A 25,207-nucleotide genomic window follows, 5' to 3' on the forward strand; every position below is an offset into this window, starting at 1 on the left:
ATCAATGATTGTTTGGGGAAAAAAAGATTCCAGGTGGGTTTTAAAAATATAATGGAGGGAGGGGGGAAAGGAGGGCATGGGTGAAATCATACCTACCAGGTACAATGTACACTATCTGGGTGATGGGCACACTTACAACTTTGACTCAAGGCAGTACCAAAGCAATCCATGTAAAAAAACATTTGTACTCCTGTAACATTCTGAAATAAAAAACAAGTAAATAAATAATATAAATTAATTAATGGACTTTTTTTTTTAGTAGTTTTTGATTTACAGAAAACTTGGGCAGATTAGTCCAGAGAGTTCCATATATCCCCACTCGAATCCATGCCCCCAACCTTGGCACACAGTTTCCTAAGTATTAACATTTTTTGTTAGTGTGGCACATCCAGGTGGATCTTCAATTTTTCCTTCTTTCTGTTTCGCCAATACTCTCTACTTTTTCTCTAGTGGTCAGGTATTGCTTTTACAATAATTTTTTTCTTTAAATACACGAAATTTTTAAAAACAGAAGAGCCCCCTATTATCCTCCAAAGGTGATAACACTTTCATTTGAAAAGGGAGGGTGAAATCAGAGGTGTTTTTTATTGCCTTTGCATTCTTCAAATTTTCTTCATTGCACTTTTATAATCGGAGGAGAGGACTGTTTTTTTTTTTTAAACTCCCTTCCAACAAGGCAACCCCTCAGGAAGGGAGGTACTTATGGGATTTTATCTCATCTTGAGAGAGATCCAGATGCTTGAGTGAGATGGGAGAGGCCCATGGGGTCTCAAGAGCAGTTTCAGGTTCTGGGAGAACATGGCGGGGGCAGTGATGGGATACGGGAGGTTATACTGGGGTCCCCCTCAGAGGATGCAGCACCCCTCTTCCTGACCCTGCCCTGCCTTCTCTGCACAGCCCCAGGAATAGTCAACTCATGGTTCTGCTTCCTCAGAAGTTCCTTTCAGGGGTCCATGACAACCCTGTCCATCCCACAGGTCCTGGGTGCAGTGAGCCACTGACTCCCAGATGCTTGGAGCAGAAAGGTCTTGGAGACATAATCGAGTCCAGCCTCTGCTTTCCAGAAATCAGAGAAACTGTGGCCCACAACGGTTAAGCAACATCCCTGATGGATGCCAGGCCCAGGCCAGAATATACCTTGAAACGCTCAGTCCCGCCACCAGGAAGCCTTATATTTACAGACCCCCAGGCTGGCTGCTGCTGTTTAGCTCTGCTGTAAGGAAGGAGTGTTTAGTGGCAAGTGGGCAAAAAGTCAAGGGCAGGGCAGTGATGAGGGATGGAGGAGGCAGGGATAATGGGAACTCAGAATTAATCAAAATGCCCTGGATAAACTCAGGCTGGGGAGTGAGGACATGAAGTCCTGTTGGTGCCTAGAATCTTCTTTCTCAATGAATTCTCTGAATGAATACTCTAGGTATTCCCTAGAGCAGTTTCCCTACCTTGGCAATATTGACATTCGGGCTGATTATTTATTATGGGGGTCTGTCCTATGCATTGTAGGATGTTTAGCAACATCCTTGGTTGTTACCCATTAGATGCCAGTAGCCGCCAAGTGCCAGTTATAACAAACACAATTTTTTTCAGACATTGTGCAATGTCTCCTGGGGGGACAAAATTGTCCCTGGTTGAGAACCACTGGGCTAGAATGTGATATTAAATAACTTTTTTTTAAATCTGAGATTAAAATATCTGAGATTAAAATAATCTTATTGCCTAGGCTGGTCTTGAATTCCTGGGTTCAAGGGATTCTCCTGCCTCAGCCTCCCAAATAGCTGGGATTACAGGCTTGAGCCACCACACCCAGCATAAATAATTTTTCTTTTTTTAGAGATGTGGTCTCGCTCTCTCTCGGGCTGGTCTCAAACTCCTGACCTCAAGCCTCCTGCCTCAGCCTCCCAGAGTGCTAGGATTATGGGCATGAGTCACCACGCCCAGCTCAAGCATAAATAATTTTTAAACCTCTAGTAAGACTGTATCTGTAACACTTACCAATCTAATCCTCTCCCCACCTTTTTTTGGAAAGAAAGAACACTTAGGGTAAGAGCTTTCCACAAGCAACAGTATCTTGCTGGGATCTAATAATGTTGTTTTTACCTCCAAAAAAGGCACTAGGAAGTTTAGGGAAAAATTGAGAGAAGACTTGATCATTCATTCAGGTAGTCTTCAGTGAGGACCTACAGTGTTCCAAGCACTAGGAATACGGTTAACAAGACACAGTCCTGGCTTCAAGGACATCACATCCTAGTGAAAGTCGTAAACAATGTTGAAAGGAGCAGAAAGATGACTTGATGACCAGTCTAGCACACTCTTCTAGGTCAACTGTGTCTTTCATTGTCCTTGAGATTTTTTACAGCTCTATAAATTGTAGAAAACTGATAGTAATGCAAATGAGTCTTGTCCATAGAAATGCAAATGATTTTGGCCAGTGGAATGCAATTATTGCCTGTGGATATTGACCATGTTTTTCATCTATTTCTAAATTTATGTCAATATTAGTGATTGCCTGGAATTTGGGAGTTCTTCTTAAATGCTCCTTTGAATCAGTTGTAAAGTCTGTTAATAAATTATTTGACATGCATTCATTTTATATAGGCATACCTCGGAGATATTGCAAGTTTGGTTCCAGACCAAGACAATAAAACAAATATGACAATAAAGCAAGTCATAAAAATGTTTTGGCTTCCCAGCATGTGTAGAAGTTATGTTTACACTATACTGTTGTCCATTAATTGGGCAATAGCATTATGTTTAAAAGATACTTTATTGCTAAAAAACGCTAATGATCATCTGAGCCTTTGGTGAATCCTAATCTTTTTGCTCCTGAAGGGTCTTACCTCAATGTTGATGGCTGCTGTCTGATCAGGGAGGTAGTTGCTGAAGGGTGTGGTGGCAATTTCTCAGAATAAGATAACAATGAAGTTTGCCATATCCATTGACTCTTCATTTCATGAAATATTTCTTTGTACCATGCAATCGTGTCTGATAGCATTTTGCCCACAGTAGAACTTCTTTCAAAATTGGAGTCAGTCTTCTCAACCCTACCACTGCTTTATCAACTAAGTGTAGGTAATATTCTCAATCCTTTGTTGTCATTTCAACAACGTTCATAGCATCTTCACCAGGAGTGGATACCATCTCAAGAAACCACTTTCTTTGCTCATCCATAAGAAGCAACTCATCATCCATTCAAATTTTATCCTAAGATTGCAACAAATCAGTCATATCTTCAGGTTCCACTTCTGATTCTAGTTCTCTTACTATTTCTACCACACCTGCAGTTATTCCTTCGCTGAAATCTTGAACCCCTCAAAGTCATCCATGAAGGTTAGAATCAACTTCTCCCAAACGCCTGTTGATGTTTTGACCTCCTCCCATGAACTATGAATGTTTTTCATGGTATCTAGAATGGTTAGATCTTTCTAGAAGGTTTCAATTTACTTTGCCCAAATCCATCAGAGGAATTGCTATCTGTGGCAGCTATGTGTAGCCTTACAAAATGCATTTCTTAAACAATAAGACTGGAAAGTTGAAATTACTCCTTGATCCATGGGCTGCAAAATGGATGTTGTGTTAGCAGGCATGAAAACAACTTTAGTCTCCTTACACATCTCCATCAGAGGTCTTGGGTGACCAGGTGCATTGTCAATGAGCAGTAATCTTTTGAAAGGAATCTTTTTTTTTTACCCTGAGCAGTTGCTCTCACCAGTGGGCTTATTCAGTAAACCGTGCTGTATACGAATATGCTTGCATCCAGGCTTTGTTGTTCTGTTTCTAGAGCACTGGCAGAATAGATTTAGCATAATTCTTAAGGGCCCTAGGACTTTCAAAATGGTAAATGAGCACTGGCTTCAACTTAAAGTCACCAGCAGCATAAGCCCCTAATAAGAGAGTCAACCCGTCCTTTTGAAGCTTTGAAGCCAGGCGTTGACTTCTCTATGGCTGTGAAAGTCCTAGATGGCATCCTGTTCCAATAGGAGGCTGTTTTGTCTACATTAAAAATCTGTTGTTTAGTGTAGCCACCTTCATCAACTGTCTTAGCTAGATCTTCTGAGGTGAGACTCAGCCTCTCGAGTAGCTGGGACTATAGGCAAGCACCACCACTCGTGGCTGTAAAATTGTTTTGTTTTGTTTTTTTAAGGGAGGGCCGGGTGCAGTGGCTCACACCTGTAATCCCAGCACTTTAGGAGGCCAAGACAGGGGGATCATTGGACGCCAGGATTTCAAGGCCAGTCTGGGCACCATAGTGAGAACTTATCTGAAAAAAAAAAATTACAGGCTCATATAATTCCAAAGATTAGCAATCCTAAATTCAATTTGAGAGTTTCTTATTCTCCCTCTTCTATTGTCTTTGCCACATCAGAAAATGAAGATGAAGACAGAATCAGTCCCTGACTCCACAATCAACTCAGAACATTTAAGGAGGTCAGTGAAAATAATTTCTCCTATCAGAATAGTCAGTAAGCATTAAAAACAAAACAAAAATTGACATATAAATACAGAGGAGAGGGAAAACGAATGTCAACACCAGGTCACGGGGTACATCTACCGTACTTAACCAGCAGGTGATATGGAAGGTGATTTGTTTCACTGGGTTTTTTTTTTGTTTTTTTTTTATTTAAGGATGAGCAGTGGAGAAATCCAAATTATTTGGGATATTCATTTTTCTCCCAGAAAGGTCACTTGCAAACATACTTTACACTTTAATATGCAGAGCTTGATGCTTCTTTTTTTTTTTTCTTAACACATTTGCAGGGTTTTATCTTAGTACAATTCTGAGGTCCAATTTTATTTGAGGCAAATTTACTTCCTGTGCTCCTTTTGCCCTACTCGAACTAATACTCCATTTTTATTTCTTTCTTTCTTTATTTTTAGAGATGGGGTCTCACTATGTTGCCCAGGCTGGGTTTGAGCTCCTGGACGCAAATGATCCTCCTGCCCCATCCTCCTGCATAGACCGGACTACAGGCGCCACCACCGTGCCGGCTCCAGTTTTATTTTGATACTTAAAAATAGTTGAAATTGGTTACAGCAAAGTGATAAGGATCTGATTTTTTTTTTTTAAAGGCAAAAAGCTACAATGAATTTTCATGGGAGCCAAGAGCAGAAACGCCTAGACAGAGGCACACTTGACAGAAAGCAGGTTTTTTTGCAGGCATATTAGATCACTTTGATAGCTTTGGAAGCGAACTCCTTTTCTGAAACAGAAATAGGTTCCTTATTTTAAGTACTTAATGAATTTGTTTGGAAACAGAAAACAGAACAGGCAGAATTGGTAGGACCTAGGATAATTACTCCACCAGAAAAAAATGCTCCCCTTTAAAGGAATATGTTATGGGTGCAGAATCCATGAACCAGATGAGCAATACCAAGGAGAGAAGAAAGGGGAGGTGTGAATTAGCAGCCATCGTGTTTAGATTTGAACTTAATCAATACAAGATCAGAAACAGCTCTTTCATGAACTCAAAATGGGCCTCCCTAACACCAACGAAGGGCCCTGGAATCAGCAGGGTTCTGTCACCTGTGACTTCCAACCACAGGCCATCTGAATGTCCTGGGGTGTCTGTCGATGGTGGTGGAGGGTGGTAAAATGCACAGTAATAATCAATGAAATGTGTGAGCCAGGCTGAAACATTCAGTGGTTTGTGTCACCTCATTTGAAGAAACACGTGGAAAGCATACCCTGAAAATTAACCTCACTCTTTCTTTTTTGACCAAACAATATTTTTTATATTTTCAAAGCAAACAATCATGAAATGATGAAATATGCCACTGCATTGATGGCCCCTGGTCTATGAGCTCAAAAGCTCCTGCCTTCTTCAAGGTAAAGCTGCTGCCCATCGCCAGCTGCCTTGTGACCCAGGTGACCTCCTCTCTGTGTCAACAGATGAATCAGGAGTTGGGACACATTCTGCCTAAGTAGGAGAGTTTAGATCTTGAGACAAACAAAAGAAACAGCAATGGCTACCACACCGAATGCTTACTTTGTCCCAGATTAAACATTTTCATCATCTCATCTAATCTCACCAGAATTCTATGACTCAAACATCATACCCAATTTGCAGATGGAGGTTACAGGTTCTATAAAGTAAATTAGTATCCTGCCCCAGAACACCCAGCAAGTGTTGAGCTGGGACTTCTTTCTCAAATGAAATTATCTCATGGTGAACCCATCCTTTACCCACTGATTTGAAATGCACCTTTATTATCTAATTTCTTGCTGATTTTCTGTTTCTGGACTTATGCATACTAACACTAGCAAAATTTCCTGTTTGGGCTCAAAAGATCTGATGAGTTGTAAATAACAGGTTATGTCACTGTGAGCCGTTGCCTTTGAAATTCAATTGAGAGCTTCCTGTGAACCAGAGGTGTCAACACTTTCCTTGATGCTGTGGTTTAGCACCAGTCATCTGGCCCAACCTGGGTTGGGTCAGATGTAACTGAATGGAACCTTCCTATACCCTACTTCCTTTCCCCATGCAAAACAGGCTCTGGGGGCGCCAACCTAAGGTGGGGAGAGGGGAGTGGAAGCATTTATTCTTAAAAATCAGCGTGAAAGGTAAAAATTGTATCACCAAGACTCAGCAAACCTCTTAAATCATCAAGTATCAAAAACACAACTTCGAATACACAGAGCCCATACAAGACACAAGACAGGCAGGTGATCAGTCAGAGCTAGTTCTATGGCAGCTGTATAACTTCCCTTCCGTGCTCCACAAACTCAGATAATCTCTAGAAAGTCATGTGTCGGGCAATGACAGGAATATGTGCTAAGAAATGCATTGTTGGGCGACTTCGTCATTGCATGAACATCATGGAGTCCACTTACACAAACCAAGATGGTACAGCCCACCGCACACCCAGGCTACATGGTATAGCCTATTGCTCCTAGGCTACAAATCTCTACAGCATGTTACTGTACTTGAATTCTGTTGGCAATCATAACACAATGGTATTTGTATACCTAAACGCAGCTAAATACAGAAAACATACAGTAAAAATAAGGTATTATCATATGGGACCACTGTCATAGATATAGATATAGATATAGATATTTACAAAGTTATGCAGTGTGTGTCCACACTATGCAGATACACTCACAACCCACCCTTTGAAAATTGGCTTCAAACATTAGGGCTGAGGAAAATGGTACATGCATGCACCGCACACAGAGTACACACTGTGTTGTTATGAAAACAGCAAACACACGGGAAAAGATTAATAATCTTTGTTTTAGCAATCCCAAGCAGGAATTTACCCTGGAGATAATTCAAGTGCAAGAAAAGTTATGCCGCAAAGACATTCAAAGTTACTTAATAAAAAAGTCTGGGGAGAAAACACCAGCACTGGTGGCAATAGCGGATTAGACATCATTCTTGTGTTATTGCAGGTGTTTTTAACACATTAACTGCCATGTGAATTGTGTTTAACTCATGCTAGTTTTGAGCCCGGGGCCTCGTGGAGCATTTGTAACTCACATCTCTTCACCCTGGGAGCTGCATGAACTATTTTTCAAGTTGCATATAACTCACGAACAGAAAACAATAGAAATAACAAATTTTTCATTAAATTAGAAAGGATCATTTTGTTTTTGAAGTTTTTATTCTATTTTCATAATAAAGCACCATGGCCCCAAAGAAAAACACTTCTTTCTAGTGTGGCAGTCAATGTGTTAAATGATTAGCCAGAAATGGATTTTGGCTTGGCAAGATGTTTAAAATTTGTGGGAGAAGTGAAAACACAATTTTTCACTTAAGTAAAATAAGTCTTATACATTTGAATCTAGAAAGACACAAAAGTAGCCAGGTGCGGTGGCTCACGCCTGTAATCCTAGCACTCTGGGAGGCTGAGGCCAGAGGTTCACTTAAGGTCAGGAGTTAGAGACCAGCCTGAGCAAGAGCGGAGATCCCGTCTCTAGCAAAAGGAGAAAAAATTAGCTGGGCGTGGTGGCTCGTGCCTGTAGTCCCAGCTACTCAGGAGGCTGAGGCAGTAGATCGCTTGAGCCCAGGAGTCTGAGGTTGCTGTGAGCTAGGCCGATGCCAACGCACCCTACCCCAGGAAACAGAACAAGACTCTGTCTCCAAAAAATAAGTAAATAAAATAAAACTGTAGGTTAGTCTCAAGTGGGAGGAAGGATGAAAACTGTAGGTATTTGGGACCAGCGTATGTTAGTTTACATGAGAGTGTCCACGTCAGTTATCTGAAGGGGTGGGTGAATCTTGCTCCCAGACGTGATACAGTGGCTGCTTGACCCTAAATTAAGGTCAAAAGACAGGCAAACCCTGGGGGAGGAGGGCACCCCCCTGCAAAGGAAGCTGACACAGTGACCAAAGACTGTAATCCTAGGCAACCAGGACGCTGTTCATCCACACCCACGCAACACTCTCCTGGGACCTAACGCTGGGTTCTTGCCACTGGCTGCACAAGGACAAATGTTGCGATAGGTGGGCAAGAGAGTCCTCTGCCAGTAGACACCCACCTGGTCTCGCCTTTGCACCTCTGCCTGATGAGCTTTCTCCACCTTCTCTAAGGATCTTTCCTTGGCATTAAATACCACTTCCTGTGTGACTCTCAGCCCATTCCCTTTTGTTAGTAAATTTCCTTAGGAATACTTAAAACGAGATTTACCCTCTTACAAATTTTTTTTTTTTTGAGGCAGAGTCCCGCTCTGTCACCCTGGCTAGAGTGCTGTGGCGTCAGCCTCACTCACAGCAACCTCAAACTCCTGGGCTCAAGCAATCCTCCTGCCTCAGCCTCCCAGGTAGCTGGGACTACAGGCATGCGCCACCATGCCCGGCTAATTTTTTCTATATATTTTTAGTTGTCCAGCTAATTCCTTTTTTATTTTTTAATAGAGACGGGGTCTCACTCTTGCTCAGGCTGGTTTCGAACTCCTGAGCTCAAACAATCCACCCGCCTCAGCCTCCCAGAGTGCCAGGATTATAGGCATGAGCCACCGTGCCTGGCCTACCCTCTTACAATTTTTAGGTGTGTATGTTATTGTTGACTGTAGGTACAAATGTTATGCAGGCCCCCAGAGCTTATTCACCTGTGACTCTCCATTTCTCCCTACTTGCTCAGCCCTCTCCCTTCTAAGCAGTCTGAGATGATGGACAATAAATAGTCTTTGCCAAGTGACTTGTACCAGGTTAGAATGTGTTGTGATGCAGGGCAATCCAAGGCATGGTGAGCCTTCCGTGGTCACAAGCAAGCCTCTAACAAAAGTTTTATGTCTTAAAAAGGAAAGAAGGTGCCAGCCCACAGGTGGAGTTATTTGTGAGCGCTTCAGAATGGAGCAGGTATGGCTGTAACCAGATGTGGATCTTTGACTCTAGGAACTACAGGGCCTGGAAGCGGCTGGAAGTGACTGTCAAGTAAAGATTCTCAGGTTTAGAGGAGAAAGTACCACAAAAACTTACATACACACCTGGTGAGAAATAAAACATTCAAGATTTATTTTCCAACAGTCAGCATCAGCAGGTACAGCTACAGGGGTTTCTCCGTAGATCATACATTCACAAGGCATTAGCTCAACAGTGAGAAAGCCACTGGTGTGTTCTATGTAACAATATCCAATTCACAGTGTAAACAGTTACTATTATTGTGTTCACTTACAATTCCAGAAGGAAAGGCACAACTTGGCAAAAAAGGGGGGGGAGGGGAATCCTAAAGTCAGGTGCAATAACTAACAAACAAAACTTTTGGTAACAGTCTCGATCCACTTCTTAGTAAGGGCCTTCCACAGAGAGGGGAAAGACTTCTCTATCCTTCTCCACCCAAAAGTTAAGGTCTTTCTCTCTCCTCCCTTGTTAAACCGTTAGAGCAACTGTTTCATCATTTGTTCAATATTATTACATGTACAAAAGGAGATTACAAAAACAGGAATCACAAAAAACATCTCAAAGATCTAGCTGTTCCCATCAATATGTCGACTCTTAGGTTTAAGACGGGGTCTGGGAATACTTCAGCGGTCATAAAATAGGAAAATAGAGACTATGGCTACAAACAAAAAAATTAAATGAGGTAGATAAATTAAAGCTTTCACACCCAGGACTTGCCTGTTCCAACTTCGTAGCCTTCATGAAATACTCAGCGAGGGAAAAAAAAATCTTCATAATTACTTGGCATAAATCACACCAAGGAGATTAAACAACACAATCAGCATGTGAGCCTGTGACAGGAAACACACCCTTCCACGAGCTTCTTCTCAAGAATGAAAACCCAAGTTCTTGAACAGAGTAGGCACTGGCGAACTACATTAAGTCACCTGAGATTCCCCGCTCAGGTGCCCACCTCTTCTGGTGTTCAGGAAGACGAAGGCATCCAGGAAGTGTGGGGAGTATTGGCACTCTTGGGGTTCCAAATGAACTGTATTTAAATAAGCAGCAACACACACGTTGACTCCCTAAGGACTAAAATAAGTCCATTTGAGGGCATCCTACTTAAGGTTCTAAGGTTGAAGGAATTTTATAATTCTACAACCTTAGGGGGTTTTTTTGTTGTTGTTTTTTAAGTACATTCAAAGAAAAAAAAGAAAAGAAAAAAGATGGGGACAGGGTTGGGGGCATATAAAACAGGTCCCTAAATAGATGATAGACCTTGTCCATTTACCCGCAGTTACCATGGAAGTATACAGGACCCCTCCCCCCAAATTAGGCTAAGTAGTTGTCTTTTCCACTGTGGTTCAGTAAATTCCAACTGTTCTACCTTGAAATAGGTTAACAGTCTTTGGAAAAAGTCACTCTAGGTTGTACAAAGGTTCTATGTATACAGTTTATCATAAGTAACAAAGCTACTTTGCAAGACCCGCTTCTTTCCAAAATTAAAAAAAAAAAAAAAAATTCCAGTCTGTTATTTGTTTTGGTATGAATTTCTTTTTTGATTTTTTCATTTTTTGCAAAGCAGCATAGCAACAATCGTGATTGTAAGACTGCCCGAGGTTGTGGTCGCAACCTTAGTAAACATCATTTGCATATCGTGTTTAAGAAAAAGAAAACAGGAAGAGATGGGTTCTGTAAGAAAATGAAAAAAAAAAAAAAAAAAAAAGCAGATTCTAGAAAGATTTCACTCTGCCTGTGTTTTTCCTTCTGTGCCAGTTCTCCTTTAGCTTAGCTGACCGCAATCTTGTTTTCTTCCAGGAAGTGAGGGAACTGGTGTTTGGGAACGCTGTCAGTTGCACCTGGTTTTTCCCCATCGGCACCGACACCTGATTGGGAACCATCCATCTTGGAGACAGGGGCGCTATTCGCGACGGAGCTGGCGCCCAGGGAAACCGGGAGGGTGGGGATCCCACCGCTCTGGATCACAGAGATCTCATTGGTCTTCATGGCCAGACCGCCGTTGACCATGCTGGTGTACTGGTTCCACACCACAGGCTCCGTGTTCACCGCAGGGGCCAGGACGTCCTTGGGAAACATTTCTGAGACTCTCTTTGCCTCCGTAGCTAACACAGCCATGGCGTTCTCCATGGGCAGCTTCCGCCCACGGCGCACTGAGTTGTTGTTGGCCCCGTGCGTCATATAGTGGACCTACGGAAGGAGGACAGAAAGGTTTTCATCAAAATAGAGATCTGATTGCTCTTTGACAAGCCAAAATCAGTCTGCATATGGGTTTAGCTCTCCCTAAGGAGCACTGGAACATACAGATGCTGCTAAACTTATGATGGGACTTTGACCCAACAAACCCATCATAAGTTAGTTGTCCAGCCTACCTTAAACATGCTCAGAACCCTTATGTTAACTTTCAGGTGGGCAAAGTCATCTAACACCAAGCTTACTTTATAATAAAGCATGGAAAAGCTCATGTAATTTATTGAATCCTGTACCAAAAGTGAAAAACACAATAGTTGTACAGGTATCCAAAGACTGGTTTCTACAGATTGTGGACCGTTCTCCCAAAGACTATCTGTACTTCATGTTTAGAAATTAGGTCTCATGTATCATCTGGCCAACAATCCTGCTGGGGCAACTCAAGTGAAGCTTATATTCTCCAACTGTCTCTGTGGCACCAATCATATGTGCACTTAATGTGAACCCCTATTGTGTGCCGGGCATTATTCCAAATGCTAGGGTTAAAATTTGTGAATACAGAAGCCCACATAGGTAATAAAACTGTACAGAACACAACACACACACTCGAATAAAAGAATCTGAGTAAGATAAATAGATTGTAACGTTGTCAATATCCTGGTGGTGCCACTATACTATACTTTCGCAAAAATGCTATCAATGGGGAAACCCAGGCAAAGTGTACAAGGATGTCTCTGTTATTATTTCTCATCACCCGTGACTCTACAAGTGTTTAAATAAAAATTTGAATTAAACTATTTGTAAACAAAACAGCTCCTGCCCGGATGACGTTCACACTTTAGTACATCAACGACTGTAATCATTGCTACAGAGAAAAATAAACCTCCCTGGGAAAGACACAGGAAGGAGGCCATGGAGGGAACTGGAGGGTATTAATCCAGGGTGGTAGGCAAGGCAAGGCTTCCTCTAACCGAGACGCTATTGCTACCTGTCGCTTCTCCAACCTGGCTGCTTTCCTCAACTCTTCTCCCTGCCTGGCTTTCAAATTTTCAAGTCCTTTCTGGCCTCTTTAACAGTTTAAAGACTCTGTCCTAGGTACCAGGTTTCTCAGCCATTCTCACTTCAACTTTACTAAGAAGTTATCAGCTATTATTCCATTGGGCTTGAAGAAAAGTGACTTGTTAATTTCTAGAAGAAGCTGTCAGTTATTGCCAAAAGAAAGGCTACACCAGGCTGGAAGCGGTGGCTCAAGCCTGTAATCCTAGCACTCTGAGACACTGAGGCGGGAGGATTGCTTGAGCTCAGAAGTTCAAGACCAGCCTGAGCAAGAGAGATACCCCTGCTCTACTAAAAATAAAAAAATTAGCTGGGTGTTGTGGTGCACGTCCGTAGTCTCAGCTACTCGGGAGGCTGAGGCAGGAGGCTGAGGCAGGATCGCTTGAGCCCAGGAGTTTGAGGCTGCTATGAGCTAGGCTGGCACCAAGGCACTCTAGCCCAGGCAACAGAGTGAGACTCTGTCTCAACAAAACAAAACAAAACAAAACAAAACAAAAAACAAAGAAAGAAAACCCATGTTCCCTCTTTCCACCCTGTGTTCCATGCCAGTATGCTTTCCATCCTTGCATGGGAAATTCCTCCCTGGTGAAAGCTTAGGTGAAACCAACTTATCCTAACAATAATGACAACAATAATATAGACCACCTTCTGGAAGGACCTAGCTGCTCAGTTTTTAAAAGCAATGGCTGATAACCTAGAGGCTCTATTTTTTAAACTCCAGTGGTACTGTATCATACACACATTTAACTCATGGTATTTATTTCAATTTAGTAGATTAGGAAAACAAAAACCAATGGAGAGTGGTCAGCAAGTCTAGATGATCACATACCACATCACCTCATATGACATACACCATCTATGCCTCCAGACTTTATGTCATACATCTACTTAACTACTCTTCTAAGAAATCATGGAACTGAATCCTAACACTGGAAAGAAAACTTCCCACGTTGGACTAAAAGACAGGGCCATAAAGTAAACCTCATTCTGCTCCCAGATAGCATCACTTGTAAAATGCACCATTATTTTATGTGCCACTAAGATGAGAAAAAGCCATTACCCATTACAGTCACAATGCTTCCTTATCCCACTGACTGTGAGCAGCAGTCCAACCTGAAATGCTGTAACATGAGAAAATATATTTCTTTAAAATATTTCGAGAGCCAGCTATGAGATGTTGACTATATATCCCACATGGTCTTAATGAAAGGACTCATCCATTACAGATCATGCCAACAAAGAGATGCCGCTCAACACCCAGCTCCCACCCCTGCCGAAGCCTAGAGGAACTCACCTTCAGGTTGCCCTTGGTGGTAAAAGCTCGCCCACACATGTTGCATACGAAAGGCTTCTCTCCAGTGTGGGTGCGCTCATGGATCTGCAGCGCACTGGCAGAGGAGAAGTTCTTCCCGCACCGCGTGCAGCCGTGTTGCTTGGGCTGTCGGCGTGGCGGGCCTAACAAAGGGGTCATCCCTGGGGGCAAGATTGAGGGTCCCACAAACGTGCCAGGAACTTCAACTTTGACATAGGTTGGTGGGGCTCGGATAAATGTTGAAGGGAGACTGCTTCGACCTGGTATGCGGACGGGAAAAAAAAAAAAATCCAAACCTTTATCTTCCAACACTCATTCATTCTTCAAAATAGAAGCCACCTTTAAACTGTGCCTAGACACCATCTTTCTGTGATTCTATGATGCAGGTGTTCCCCTATTTTATCATTAATGACATCAACAGGCACCGCTTAATAGATATGTGCATTTAAAATGAGCTAGTCTTTCCTCCCCTCAAGAGTGATTAATTTGTGAACATTATGTTAGGGAGTGAGACCTCAGAATCAAGGAACTATGGCTGACTTCAGTGGCCAAAGAGCAGTGCCCACTTCCCCGAACATATTTCTATTGGAATTTACTTAAGATTACCCATATGTCTCCATGGAGCTCAAAGACGAAAATAAAAACCAACAAAACAAGCATGCTGTCCACACCCAACTGCATCAACAGTATGTATACAAGCACGTTCATTACTAGGATAGAGGTAGTTGTTACTTCCCTCTACCCAGAGGTACAGAAAAGCTAACTGCCCTACAGAAAGGGCGGCGTCAGATCATACTCTCCATTTGTAAATTTCAACCCAGGCTCCTTTTTTGATGACCTTGAGCCCAAAATGGACATAAGTTAAATCCAAAGCTCTATCACCTTCCATCTCAGTGTGGCTGTTCTCGGAGCTCTCGGCTCTGCCCCCAGCATCGGGAGATTTTGACTTGACGCTTTCTGCTTGGCTATTGGCTGGGGACAGTGCCTGGAAGGACGTGGTTTCCATGATGTCTGGACTTCGGCTCTGATACTCCTGGTCTCCCATCAGTGAGGACGAGTCGTTGGTCAAGCCGTCGCTCTCCACTGAACCATTTTCTCGGCTGCTCTGCCGCTGCAGGCCAAAAGAGGCAGGACCCACTTTCCCTGGGGCATCTAAAGATGCCATCATAGCGAACCCTAGAGTGGGCGATGCAGAGTGGATACTGGTGAGAGGCCCGGGGACCTTCACGGAGCTACTGGGGCCCTCCTGAGAGCTGACCTCATCTACATCGATGCTTTCAACGACATCATCATGGCAGATGGCACTCGCATTGCCGTTCTCACTGACCATCACCGGTTCGGGACCCGTAAAGTCACAGGGATTCTCCGGCAGGGGTGTGTTGGGAATCTGACCGCCCATGTGCATCCGAATATGCTGCTGCAACATCACGGCATTGGTAAACTTCTTCTGACAGATGGGGCAGGAATGCTGCGTCTTTATGGACGTGTTGGTTCGGTGAACCCCGAGGTGTGTCTTCAAGTTGCCTTTGGTAGAAAAAGCTCGGCCACAGATCTTACACTGGAATGGTCTCTCCCCAGTGTGGGTGCGGTAATGCATCTTGAGGGAGCTTTGGCAGCTTAGGACTCGGTGGCAAATGAGACATTCGTTGGGGTCAGTGGTGGCCTTGTCGATGTTCTCCACCAGCTGCTGCAATTTCAGGGTCTCTGACCCTGGCTCGGGGGTCCCACTCCCTTGGAAGCCACCAACCCTTGGGGAATTATGGTTTGGCCCCACCCCAGGGAGTGTGGGTCCACCCTCACTTTCTGGAGAAGGCCCGGGCTGCAGGTCACTGGGCAATGGGCCACCCACAAGGTCCTTTGGGTTAGTCCCTGAAGAGAGATTTTGAGGTAGCCCTACAGAGGGGGTTACAAGAACAGGTTTGCTGTCTAGAGAGAGACTGGACTCGTCTACAGGGACAGGTACAGAGAGTGCATAGGGGACGCCATTTCCTGCCACCATTTTGTCCTGGAACTCGGCAAACAGCTGGGGGTTTGCCTTCACCTGGGGATGTCGGTGAAAGTGCACCTTGAGGTTGCCCTTGGTGGTGAAGCGATGACCACAGACAGAGCACACGAAGGGTCTCTCTCCAGTGTGGGAGCGGAGGTGGATCTGCAAGGAGCTATCAGTCCCAAAAACCTTGCTACAGTACTTACACTTGTGCTTGTAGAGGATGGCCTCGTCTTTGGGTTTGACATCCACCGCAGAGATGTTCGGTGGCTTCCCTTTCCCTTTCTTGGATGGGTCTAGTGCCACAGTGGAGAAAGGACTCTGGAAGAACACCGAGCCTGGGGTCTGGGGCAGCAAAGCACCCGGGAGGCGAGACATGACATTTGGGAGCACCCTTGTCCCATCTGGCTTCAGTGCAAAGGGCGTCAGCCCCGGGGACAGAGAGCTGGCAGTGGAAGGGATGTTGGCATGAGGTAGCTTGGGTTGTTTCAAGGCGTCCAGAGACAGACCTTGGCTTCCAGCTTTCTGGCTGAGCAAAGCCACAGCTGCAGAAACCTGCTGGGACACGTGGCTGCCCAAGGTCTTCAGGGTGTCGGCTCCCGCCCCACCTGAGTGGAGGGCATGGGCGGCCCACATGTTCACCTGAACTCGGATCTGCTCAGTGAGCTGGATCTGCTGTAGCTGCTGCTGCTGTAGACACAGGATTTGCTCAAGGACCCATGGGATGCTGTTGGCACCGGGCACAGAGGCTGGCAGTGCATCTGCGCTCCGCTGATTCACCGCCACCTTGGTGCCCCGGAGTGCCTGCAGAGTCACATTAGTGTTGGCCACTTTGCCTTTGGGTAAATAGCTTATGTCCTGGGGTGTGGGTGGCAGAGCCGTCTCTGTCTTTAAGTACACCACTGACTCCACACCTGGCTTCTCCTTCATGTCCCCTGAGCTGCCACTGTGCTCCCTATGACCGTCCTTACTGCTCGGACTAGGTGGCTGGTGACTCAGCACAGCTCCGGAGAAGTCTTCTGAAGGCACTGGCCCCTCGCTGTCATTCATGATGAGGACAGGTGGACTTTTAGTGCAATTTTTCTTATGTTCCAAGAATTCAGAGATGCTAAAGAATTCCGCACAGCATTTCTCACAGACGTGAGTCTCCTCCCGACGAAGCCGCTTTGCCGTCGATTCCTCCCCACTCGCTTCTTCATCATTCCCTGGGTGGCTCATTGGAGCACCTGTGACAAGAGAGAAAAAGCTAAGAACTGTGCCCCTCAAAAGAGTTTGGGGGAAGAATCCCAGCTCACAATCTAACAGAGGTCTTTGTTATCTGTTGGAACAGGCAGGAGACAGTGTGAGGGAAATAAAGTCATTCAAAGGAGCCTGAAACGAACGAACTAAGTACTTATGCTGTTACTAGATGTGTCTCCCCCAGCCACCCCCCAAAAGATATGGCCAAGTCTTAACCCCAACCCCAGACCTGTGCATGTGACCTTATGTGGACACAATCTTTGCAAATGTAAGTTGGTCCCTAAACTCAATGCCTGGTATCCTTTTAAGAGAAAGGAAACAGAGGTTTGAGACAGAGACAGAGATGGTCAGGCCATGTGAAGATGGAGTTACGTGGCTATAAGCCAGGGATGGTTCGAAGCCAACCGAGGGTAACAGATCAGATTCTCTCCTAGATCCTCTAGAGCAGCAGGTCCCAACCTTTCTGGCACCAGGGACTCATGTCATGGAAGACAATTTCTACACGGACAGCAGGGCACGGTGGAGCTCTGCAGCCCGGGGCTTGGGGACCGTAGCTCTAGAAGGAATCAACCCTGCTAACACCTAAATTTTAAATGCCTGGTCTTCAGAACAGTGAGAGAATACATTTCTATTGTTTTAAGCCATCCAGTTTGTGGCAGTTTGTGATAGTAGCCTAGAAAGTACACATAAATTGTTAAAATAATTCCTGTCCAAACCCTGTGCACCCCACTCAGAGCTAGCTTGCAAAGACAAATGGATTTCACGCAGTCAATAAAAAGGACATTGGAAACCTGCTCAAATAATGGTCATTGGTCTCCCCCCTGGGCCCACTGAAAGAGAAATTGCAGTAAATCAGTCATTCAGCCAGTGTAATGACCACCTACCTACCAGGGACCATAAAAGTTTGAAGGCGCCAACAGTTATGATGGCAGTACTAAATTCACTTGAAATGTGGAGAACACCACACTGTGTGAATTCAGATAGGAAGGCCAAGAGAGATTCCTAGGAATAAATTCACAGATGAGAAAACATTGGGGCGGGGGGAAGATGGCAACGTTTAAGAAAGATATGATCATAGAAAGACTTCATTTATCTTCCAAGTTACGAAAAACCCCACTGAAAAGTCCTAACAGTTAGGACATTAAAACCAAACACAGCCCTGTTCCTAAAAATGATTGATCCATGGATTTCTTTTATAACCTGGGTCTATTCACATTAGGGTTAGTGCTAGTCTATACATTGTTTCTTGGGCCTGTGCTTTTGCCAGATGCTTGAGGTCCTTTGCATAAGAGGCCTGGGGAAGTTTCTGGAAGCCACCTCATTGTTCTCACCTGCTGCTGTGCCCTTGTATACCCCGTCACTAAGAAGCCCACTGGAGCTTGGGGCTTCAGGACAAAGACCTGGGCATCTCAGAGCCTAGGAATCTAAACCACACAGTCAGTCACACAAGTATACAGCAATCCAGGTATGAAGAAGGGTATTTTTGGCAGAAATAAATGTTTATAGCAGCAAAGAAGTAAGTTTTGTTCCACCCACAGTACAAAAATTATGCAGAATTTCTGTATGCCATAGAAGTTAAGTGAAAAAAAATAGGTTGCAGAACAGTATATAAACAAAACATGACCATTTTGTTTAAAACAAAACCTGCACTTGAAAAGTACAAATGCATGGAGAAAAGACCAGGAAGGGTTCCCACGACTGTAAAATTATTACTTTTTAGGTTACCAAACTAGCATATTTTATCTTTCAACTTCTTGAGTGATTATACTTCTTAAAACTCTAGGCTTTTTTGGACTGAGCAATTCACCAACAGTTTGGAGGAGGGACTGATCTTAAAGCATGGCCTTAATAAACTGTCTTAATCTTTACTAATTTCAGACTGGGTAATAACATGAAGTTTGTTGTTACTAAACACGCATAATCACACACAATCGGATGGCAACCTCATAAAATAGATGCTTGGATTAAGTAAAGTTATCAATTTAACCAGGACTGCTGAGAACAATGACTTGCAGTCATGTAATGCCTAATTCATTCAACAATAGTGCTCACCTCCTACTGAGTGCGAGGCAGGGGCCAAGCAGGGGCCCAATGTGAAAAGATGAGCCTAAATTTGGACTATGTGCCCCCTAATGCCCCAAACTATCATCATTCAATCCCATTAAATAGCAACCCCATTTAAAGAGTGGAAAAACAAGGCTCTCAGAAGTGACCTGCCCAAGGTAATACAATTAGAAATTAGTGACAGATAACTTTCTTTTTTTTTTTTTGCCTTCCTACAGATAACTTTGGAACGCTTACTATTTATGTGCCAGGTGAGATTCTAAACAATTTATGTTATTAAGAACTCTAGGAGACAGGGACTATTTTCTTATTCGACAGAGGAGGAAACTGAGGCACAGGGGATAGTACCTTCCCGAAGGTAACACACATGGCAAACTGCAGAGCCAACACGAAAACCCAGGCACCCGGTGCCCAGACCTTCTATCTGAACCCTTCCTTTGTACACTGCCCATCATGTTTCTTCTGTTAAGATTGCAACTATCTTTCCTCCCACAGAAACCCTAAGCTGGACAGGAAAGCCAGGGAGGTTGGGTTGGTTAGGAAGGGGTGAGAGTAGAACACTTATTACTGTCTTGTTTCTAGAACTTCCAGGTAGAGTTCCAGTCATAGGCCTTTCTTAAGGCTTCAGTGCTGCCCCGATTCAGTCTTATTTCAAAAGTTAAAAATACTTGTCAATTCCTAGAACCCTGGGAACCATTTACCAGGGAACCCCCAATTCCCAGATAAATAGTATGATATCTGTTTGATTTCCCAAGACTTGAAATGCGGTGCTTACGAGAGTGTTACCCTGCACAATCTTTCTGGAAGGGCAATCTTGGCAACTATGTGTTGAGAACTTTAAAAAGTGAAACCTTTAAAAAAGTTTCTCTTACAGGGGAAACACACACTATTGGTAGGTATGTATAAATGGATACAGCTTTTTCAGGGAGCGATCTGGCAACATCTTAATTTTAGTGCAATTTCCTTTTGGCTCAGCAGTTCCTGTGTTCGGAATTTTCTTTCTGTCATACAAGGATATTTATTGCAGCATTTCTTATATCAACAAACAGCAACAACAAAACCAGATGTACCCTGGTCCCTCAGTAAGTTTTTGGTTAAATTAATTAGGGTATAGAAAAGATGAACACTTTGTAGCCTACAAAAATAAAGCAGACCTACATGATATGTGCGGGTCTATAGGACAACTGTCCAGGATTTTATTAATATTTCAAAAGGAGAAAACAAGGGCAGAAAACAGGATGTATACATAATGTGCTGCTATTTGTGTTTCATGAAAAGATATAAATATGTACACGGAAAATCTGAAATGATAAAAGAGAAACTGTTGCTGGTCTCCACCTCCAGGAGAGCAGGCCTGAAGACTGGAAGAGAGAAACTCTATAAACTGTATACACTTTTGTACCAGGGCTTCATCTTTTAAATTAGCATCAAAAGCCCCCCAGAAAGCAAAGCCATCTCCTTAGTCAAGCAGGATCTCTTTAATTTGCCCTTTGTCTCAGCTACTCTACTTATGGAAATCTTTAATAAAGCCCATGCAAAAATGTTAACCACTCCACTCCACTCCACATTTTAAGGGCCAAAGCTATCCACTACCACCACCCTCCCCAAACAAGGGACAAAAACTTACACTTCTACTCTTGTACCTTAAGTCATTTATCTTCCTAGCCATGTAATGAAACAAGTATCTTTGTTCCCATTCTGCAGATGTGGGAAACTGAGGCTCAGAAATAATTAAATGGCTCAAGACAACATACTGCCAGCTAGAATGCAGAAGTGCAAGTACTGGACTCTTCGATACTATTTTAAAAGAGCACTACAATGAGTGGCCCAATTCACAATTCTTTCTTCTACAGCAGAGTTTTCCCAAAAATCTTTTTTTCATTTCACCCCTCTATGGACACTTTTCGTGTTTTTCCTAATTGCCTCTCCCATGAAATTTTAATATCACAAACATATTATATACATGTATGTCCTGTGGAAGGCCACAAGCCATTGTAATATCAATAAATGTTTTGTCCCTTCCCCCCAAAACTATTTTCATCCCCTTAGGGGCAATATCCCCTGATTGAAACCGCATGTTCTAAAGCAGCCATTTTTAAATTGGGTCTATGAAATTAGATAAGAAAAAAACATATCTTCACTAAGCTGAAGTAAAATTCAACATTTCTTTCCATCAGGCACATAAGGAGCACACCACAGTGCTATTAGCAGAAACTGTGACTTTTGTCATCAGTGGAAACCATGAATATTTTACATGCTGTCATGCTTGTTACAAGACTTGGAAATTTTGGTGGTTACCTGACAGGCTGTTAGATTTTGTTACTTACTGTATTAATAAAGAGGCACATATTCCTAAATCATGAATGTTTTTGTTTTTGATATCTATATTTCAATGAAATTTATTTTATATATTTAGACACATCATGTTGAGAAGGGATCTACGGCACAAAAAAGGTTAAGCTCCCCTACGTTAGAAGGAGCCAACAGTTCCCAAGAGTGATTTACAGCCCGAATACCAGCTTGCTTTGCTGTATACACAAGCTCACCTCTTCCGTAGCCTCCAACCAATACCAGCAACATCCCACTTGAGTCTTAAAACAGCAGCAACTCTGTTTGCTTGTGCAGTAAAAAGTACTTCTACATCCAGACCACCATTGGCAAATACTCAAACAGTATTTGCCAAGGAGTAAGAAGATTCTGTTATGAACAATTGCAGGGTATGCGCTTAAGTTAACCCAAAAGGAAAAAAAGCAAAGTTCAGATGCATTACACAGCAACTAGTTCTTCCATCCCTCTACCCCACCCCCACCCCGAATTTTAGGAATGTTATCTCTCAGCATCTAGTTATCCAATAAGTTGGAAGAATGCAGTAAACCCAGCAGGGGTCTTAGATTCAATCACTGCCAAATGGATAGAAAATACTCTTACTATTGTATAGGAAGAAAATTATTCATCTACTAGAGTCCAATTAAATTGTGGAGACACTAAAACACTTCAAAATAAAACCTGTATATCTTGATAAAAGTATTATGACTCAAGCTTATCTTTTTTTCATCCCTACATTAAAAGAATTATAAGGAGCAGATTATCTGAAGCACACAATATCTTCCACCCTCCCCACCCCCAGGATAATTGCTTACCAAAAAACAAAAGGAAATTATGTCCTGAAGTATTCAACCAATTGAAAGAAAGCACCCTTCTATCAGTTTAATTTTAACACTTCAGTAGAAAGCCTTTAACTTAATTCGTAGATGGCAAATTAGACCTGAAATTAAGTTTCTACTTAATTAAGATGGGGGGTGGGGAGGAGTTCAAACAGCCTTGGGTCAAAATTCTGGGAGTCTGCTAAAAAGGAAAACAGAGTGAAAGGCTCAAGCAAGGCTTTATATCTGCTGAGTCTCTCTGCTATCAAGGTTATAGAGATGTGTCCCATTCTGCCTCAACTGGAGCCCAAGCATGTCTGTAAACTCCATGAGGGCAGGGGCTTTTGTTCCCTCCTTCCTCTCTGCTAGAGCCCCCTTGAACAAAGCCTGCCACAGACGTAAAATTTGTTGGGAAAAAAATGGATTGTGGTGACTGGCAACGCAGTTCTGGTCTACATTTAGAGGTCTTTAAAAATCTTTAGTTTTTTTTTTTTAAATAATCAAAGATACAATAGGTTAAGGGTGATAAGAAAGGGAACTTCTTTAACTCTTTTCATCTTTTTCTCAGGAAAGTAAGGCCCAGAGAAACCAACCAAATGCCAACATTATTTTATTTCCAACTTGCTTCGCTGGGACCACTTAATCTAAAGCTTGCAAAGACCCATCTCAACATTTAAAAAAAACAGTGGAGGAGAGATCACCAAACACTAAGCTCCCTCATCAAAGAAAACTGGATTATAAACACTCCTTGGATTCAGAGCAAGGCAAAGCCACTTCACAACCAGGTGTTGCAATTTACTCTAAAACGGGTTAACGATACAATCCCAACACACAGTAAGTCTTCTATAGTTGAAATGATCTAAAATAGTGTGTTTTATCACCCCTGTATAGAGGAAGAACCCAAAGGCTCACAAAAATCAAGCTGGCCTCAAGGTCGCACAGCTGAAAGTCATACAACCAGACTGGAATGCAGCTCTCACTCTGAAACCTTACCAAAAAACCCAACTTCCCAGGCACCAACCCTGCTTTTCACATTTTAAAAGAAAATACTAATTTTATACCCTGCCTCCTAAGGTTAAGGTGGTCCCCCAACCCATGAGGAAGGCCGCAAGAATGACAAAGTACCATTTCCCTGTGCACTGGAGTGTGCTCTACATTATTATGGTGACGGGATGCATTTTACAACGCAATTTATTTTTAATCAACAAAAGGGGCTGTGGGCAAATTGCAGCCCCTCTCCCTATGGGAAACCCAGATGAAGTCTAACACAGAAAGTTGGCCTGAAACGTTAACCAACCAGTGCTCAAATCCTTCCAACCAGTGCAAGTCATTTTTGTCGAGAGACTGGAGCTAGTAAGTTATCTGAAATTTGTGAAACTTAATCGTCGATGTTTGTAATCCCGTTTAGCACAATGGGCATTTGACACTCTTTTGAGAAAATGCTAATTTCCCTGTATGTAGTGTTAGCCTCCCCGACCACCTGCAGATTTTTTGATCTGCTAATTGACCGCCAGACGTCATTTTCCTCCCTCAAAAAACTGCATTCTATAATGGCTTTGCAAAATAAGACGAGCCCAATCTTGATTTTCAGAATTATACTTATATATACATTCAAGCTGATCAAACGCACACAGCTAACATACAGCCATTAAAAACGTAGTGCTTGGGAAAACAACCTTCGGTCCCAGGGCGGCAGCTGGAGGCTCTGCAAACACATCCTGGGATCGAGGAACTCTTTCCAAGAACTCCAAAGACTTAGCAAAGACGACCGGGCACAGACCGCGACCGCGCAGGCCAGGGGCGCCCACCGTTGGCCGGGCCCGGCCCGGGGCTCTCCATTCGCCGAACCCGTCCCACCCACCAGGTGTGAGCCAGTTACCTGCGAAGGGACCCGCCTCCCGGCACAGGGCTCGGCTTCGGGACGGGCCTCCAGGGGGCGCCCGCGCGCAACCCGGCCGGACCGTCCGCTACGACCCCGGTGATCAATAGCGAAGTCCCCTCCCAAACCGCGGTGGGAGCGCACGGCCAGGCCCGAGATCCCGGCCCAGCTCAGGTTCACGCTGATCTCAAACTCAAACCGCCGTTAATTTCAGAAGCCCTCGCGTAACAAGCACACCCTCGTCACCCACCGAGGTGCCAAATCACCAAAAGCCCCACTTCTGTGCGCCCACCCAAAAGGAAGGGGGAAGGGGAGGTCAGAGCAGGACCAGGGGAGGGGTCAGAGCCAGGAGCTCGCCCCTCCTCTCCGGAGGAAGCAGGCGGGCCGCGGGTTAACCCTTTTGTTCCAGGTGGGCCCGGCGACCGAGCCTCCACGCTCCCCTCAGCCCCCCGCCCCCCACCCCGGCACAAAGAGCGTCCGTCCCGCTGCCGAGACCCCGGGAGTGCGCCGCCCCGACCACCGCGCGCCCCGAAAACGCACCGCCGCCCCCTCGGTCAAGCAGATCCTTCTAATTTGCCCCGGAAAAAATGTTATTTAGGGGAAATGGGGGATTCCATTGAACTATTATAAAATTGGGCAATGTATTACATTCTCTCCTCGACAAAAAGAGGAGGGAACGGTAGCCAAAAAGGAGCGACGGTCCTCTCAGGAAAACTAGGGCGCCGGAGCCGGGCTCGGAATGCGCGGGGTTGCCGCGCACCTCTGCGGCGGGGCAACTGGAAAGCAGGCGGGAGGCCAGGGAAGCCACGAACCAGACCCGAGAGGGGGTTAAAAATGCCCCCTCCCCCCACGCCTATGCTAAAAACTTATCAGGCGACAATTTGGCGGGCCGGGCCGGAGAGGAGATAGTGGGAAGTCGACTCGCCCCGAGAACCCCGGCGGCTGAGTGATTAAGTACGAGGGGAGCGTGCCCCGCCACTCCCGGACCGGCCGGGGTCCCGA

The 25,207-nt window shown here is 44.1% G+C and overlaps 1 protein-coding gene across 1 annotated transcript; it reads right to left on the minus strand.

Annotated features, from left to right (window-relative positions):
- Positions 1-9,463: 9,463 nt before the first annotated feature.
- On the minus strand, positions 9,464-24,064 carry SALL4 (spalt like transcription factor 4). The gene is made up of 4 exons (XM_045528555.1): positions 24,003-24,064; positions 14,776-17,106; positions 13,876-14,153; positions 9,464-11,525 (listed from the first exon to the last, which is right to left on the minus strand). The coding sequence occupies exons 2-4, from the start codon at positions 17,096-17,098 to the stop codon at positions 11,106-11,108; spliced, it is 3,021 nt and encodes a 1,006-aa protein (XP_045384511.1). The 5' UTR covers positions 17,099-17,106; positions 24,003-24,064; the 3' UTR covers positions 9,464-11,105.
- Between the last annotated feature and the right edge of the window lie 1,143 nt (positions 24,065-25,207).

Source organism: Lemur catta, chromosome 17, assembly GCF_020740605.2.
Source record: "Lemur catta isolate mLemCat1 chromosome 17, mLemCat1.pri, whole genome shotgun sequence".
NCBI classification, from domain to species: Eukaryota; Metazoa; Chordata; class Mammalia; order Primates; family Lemuridae; genus Lemur; species Lemur catta.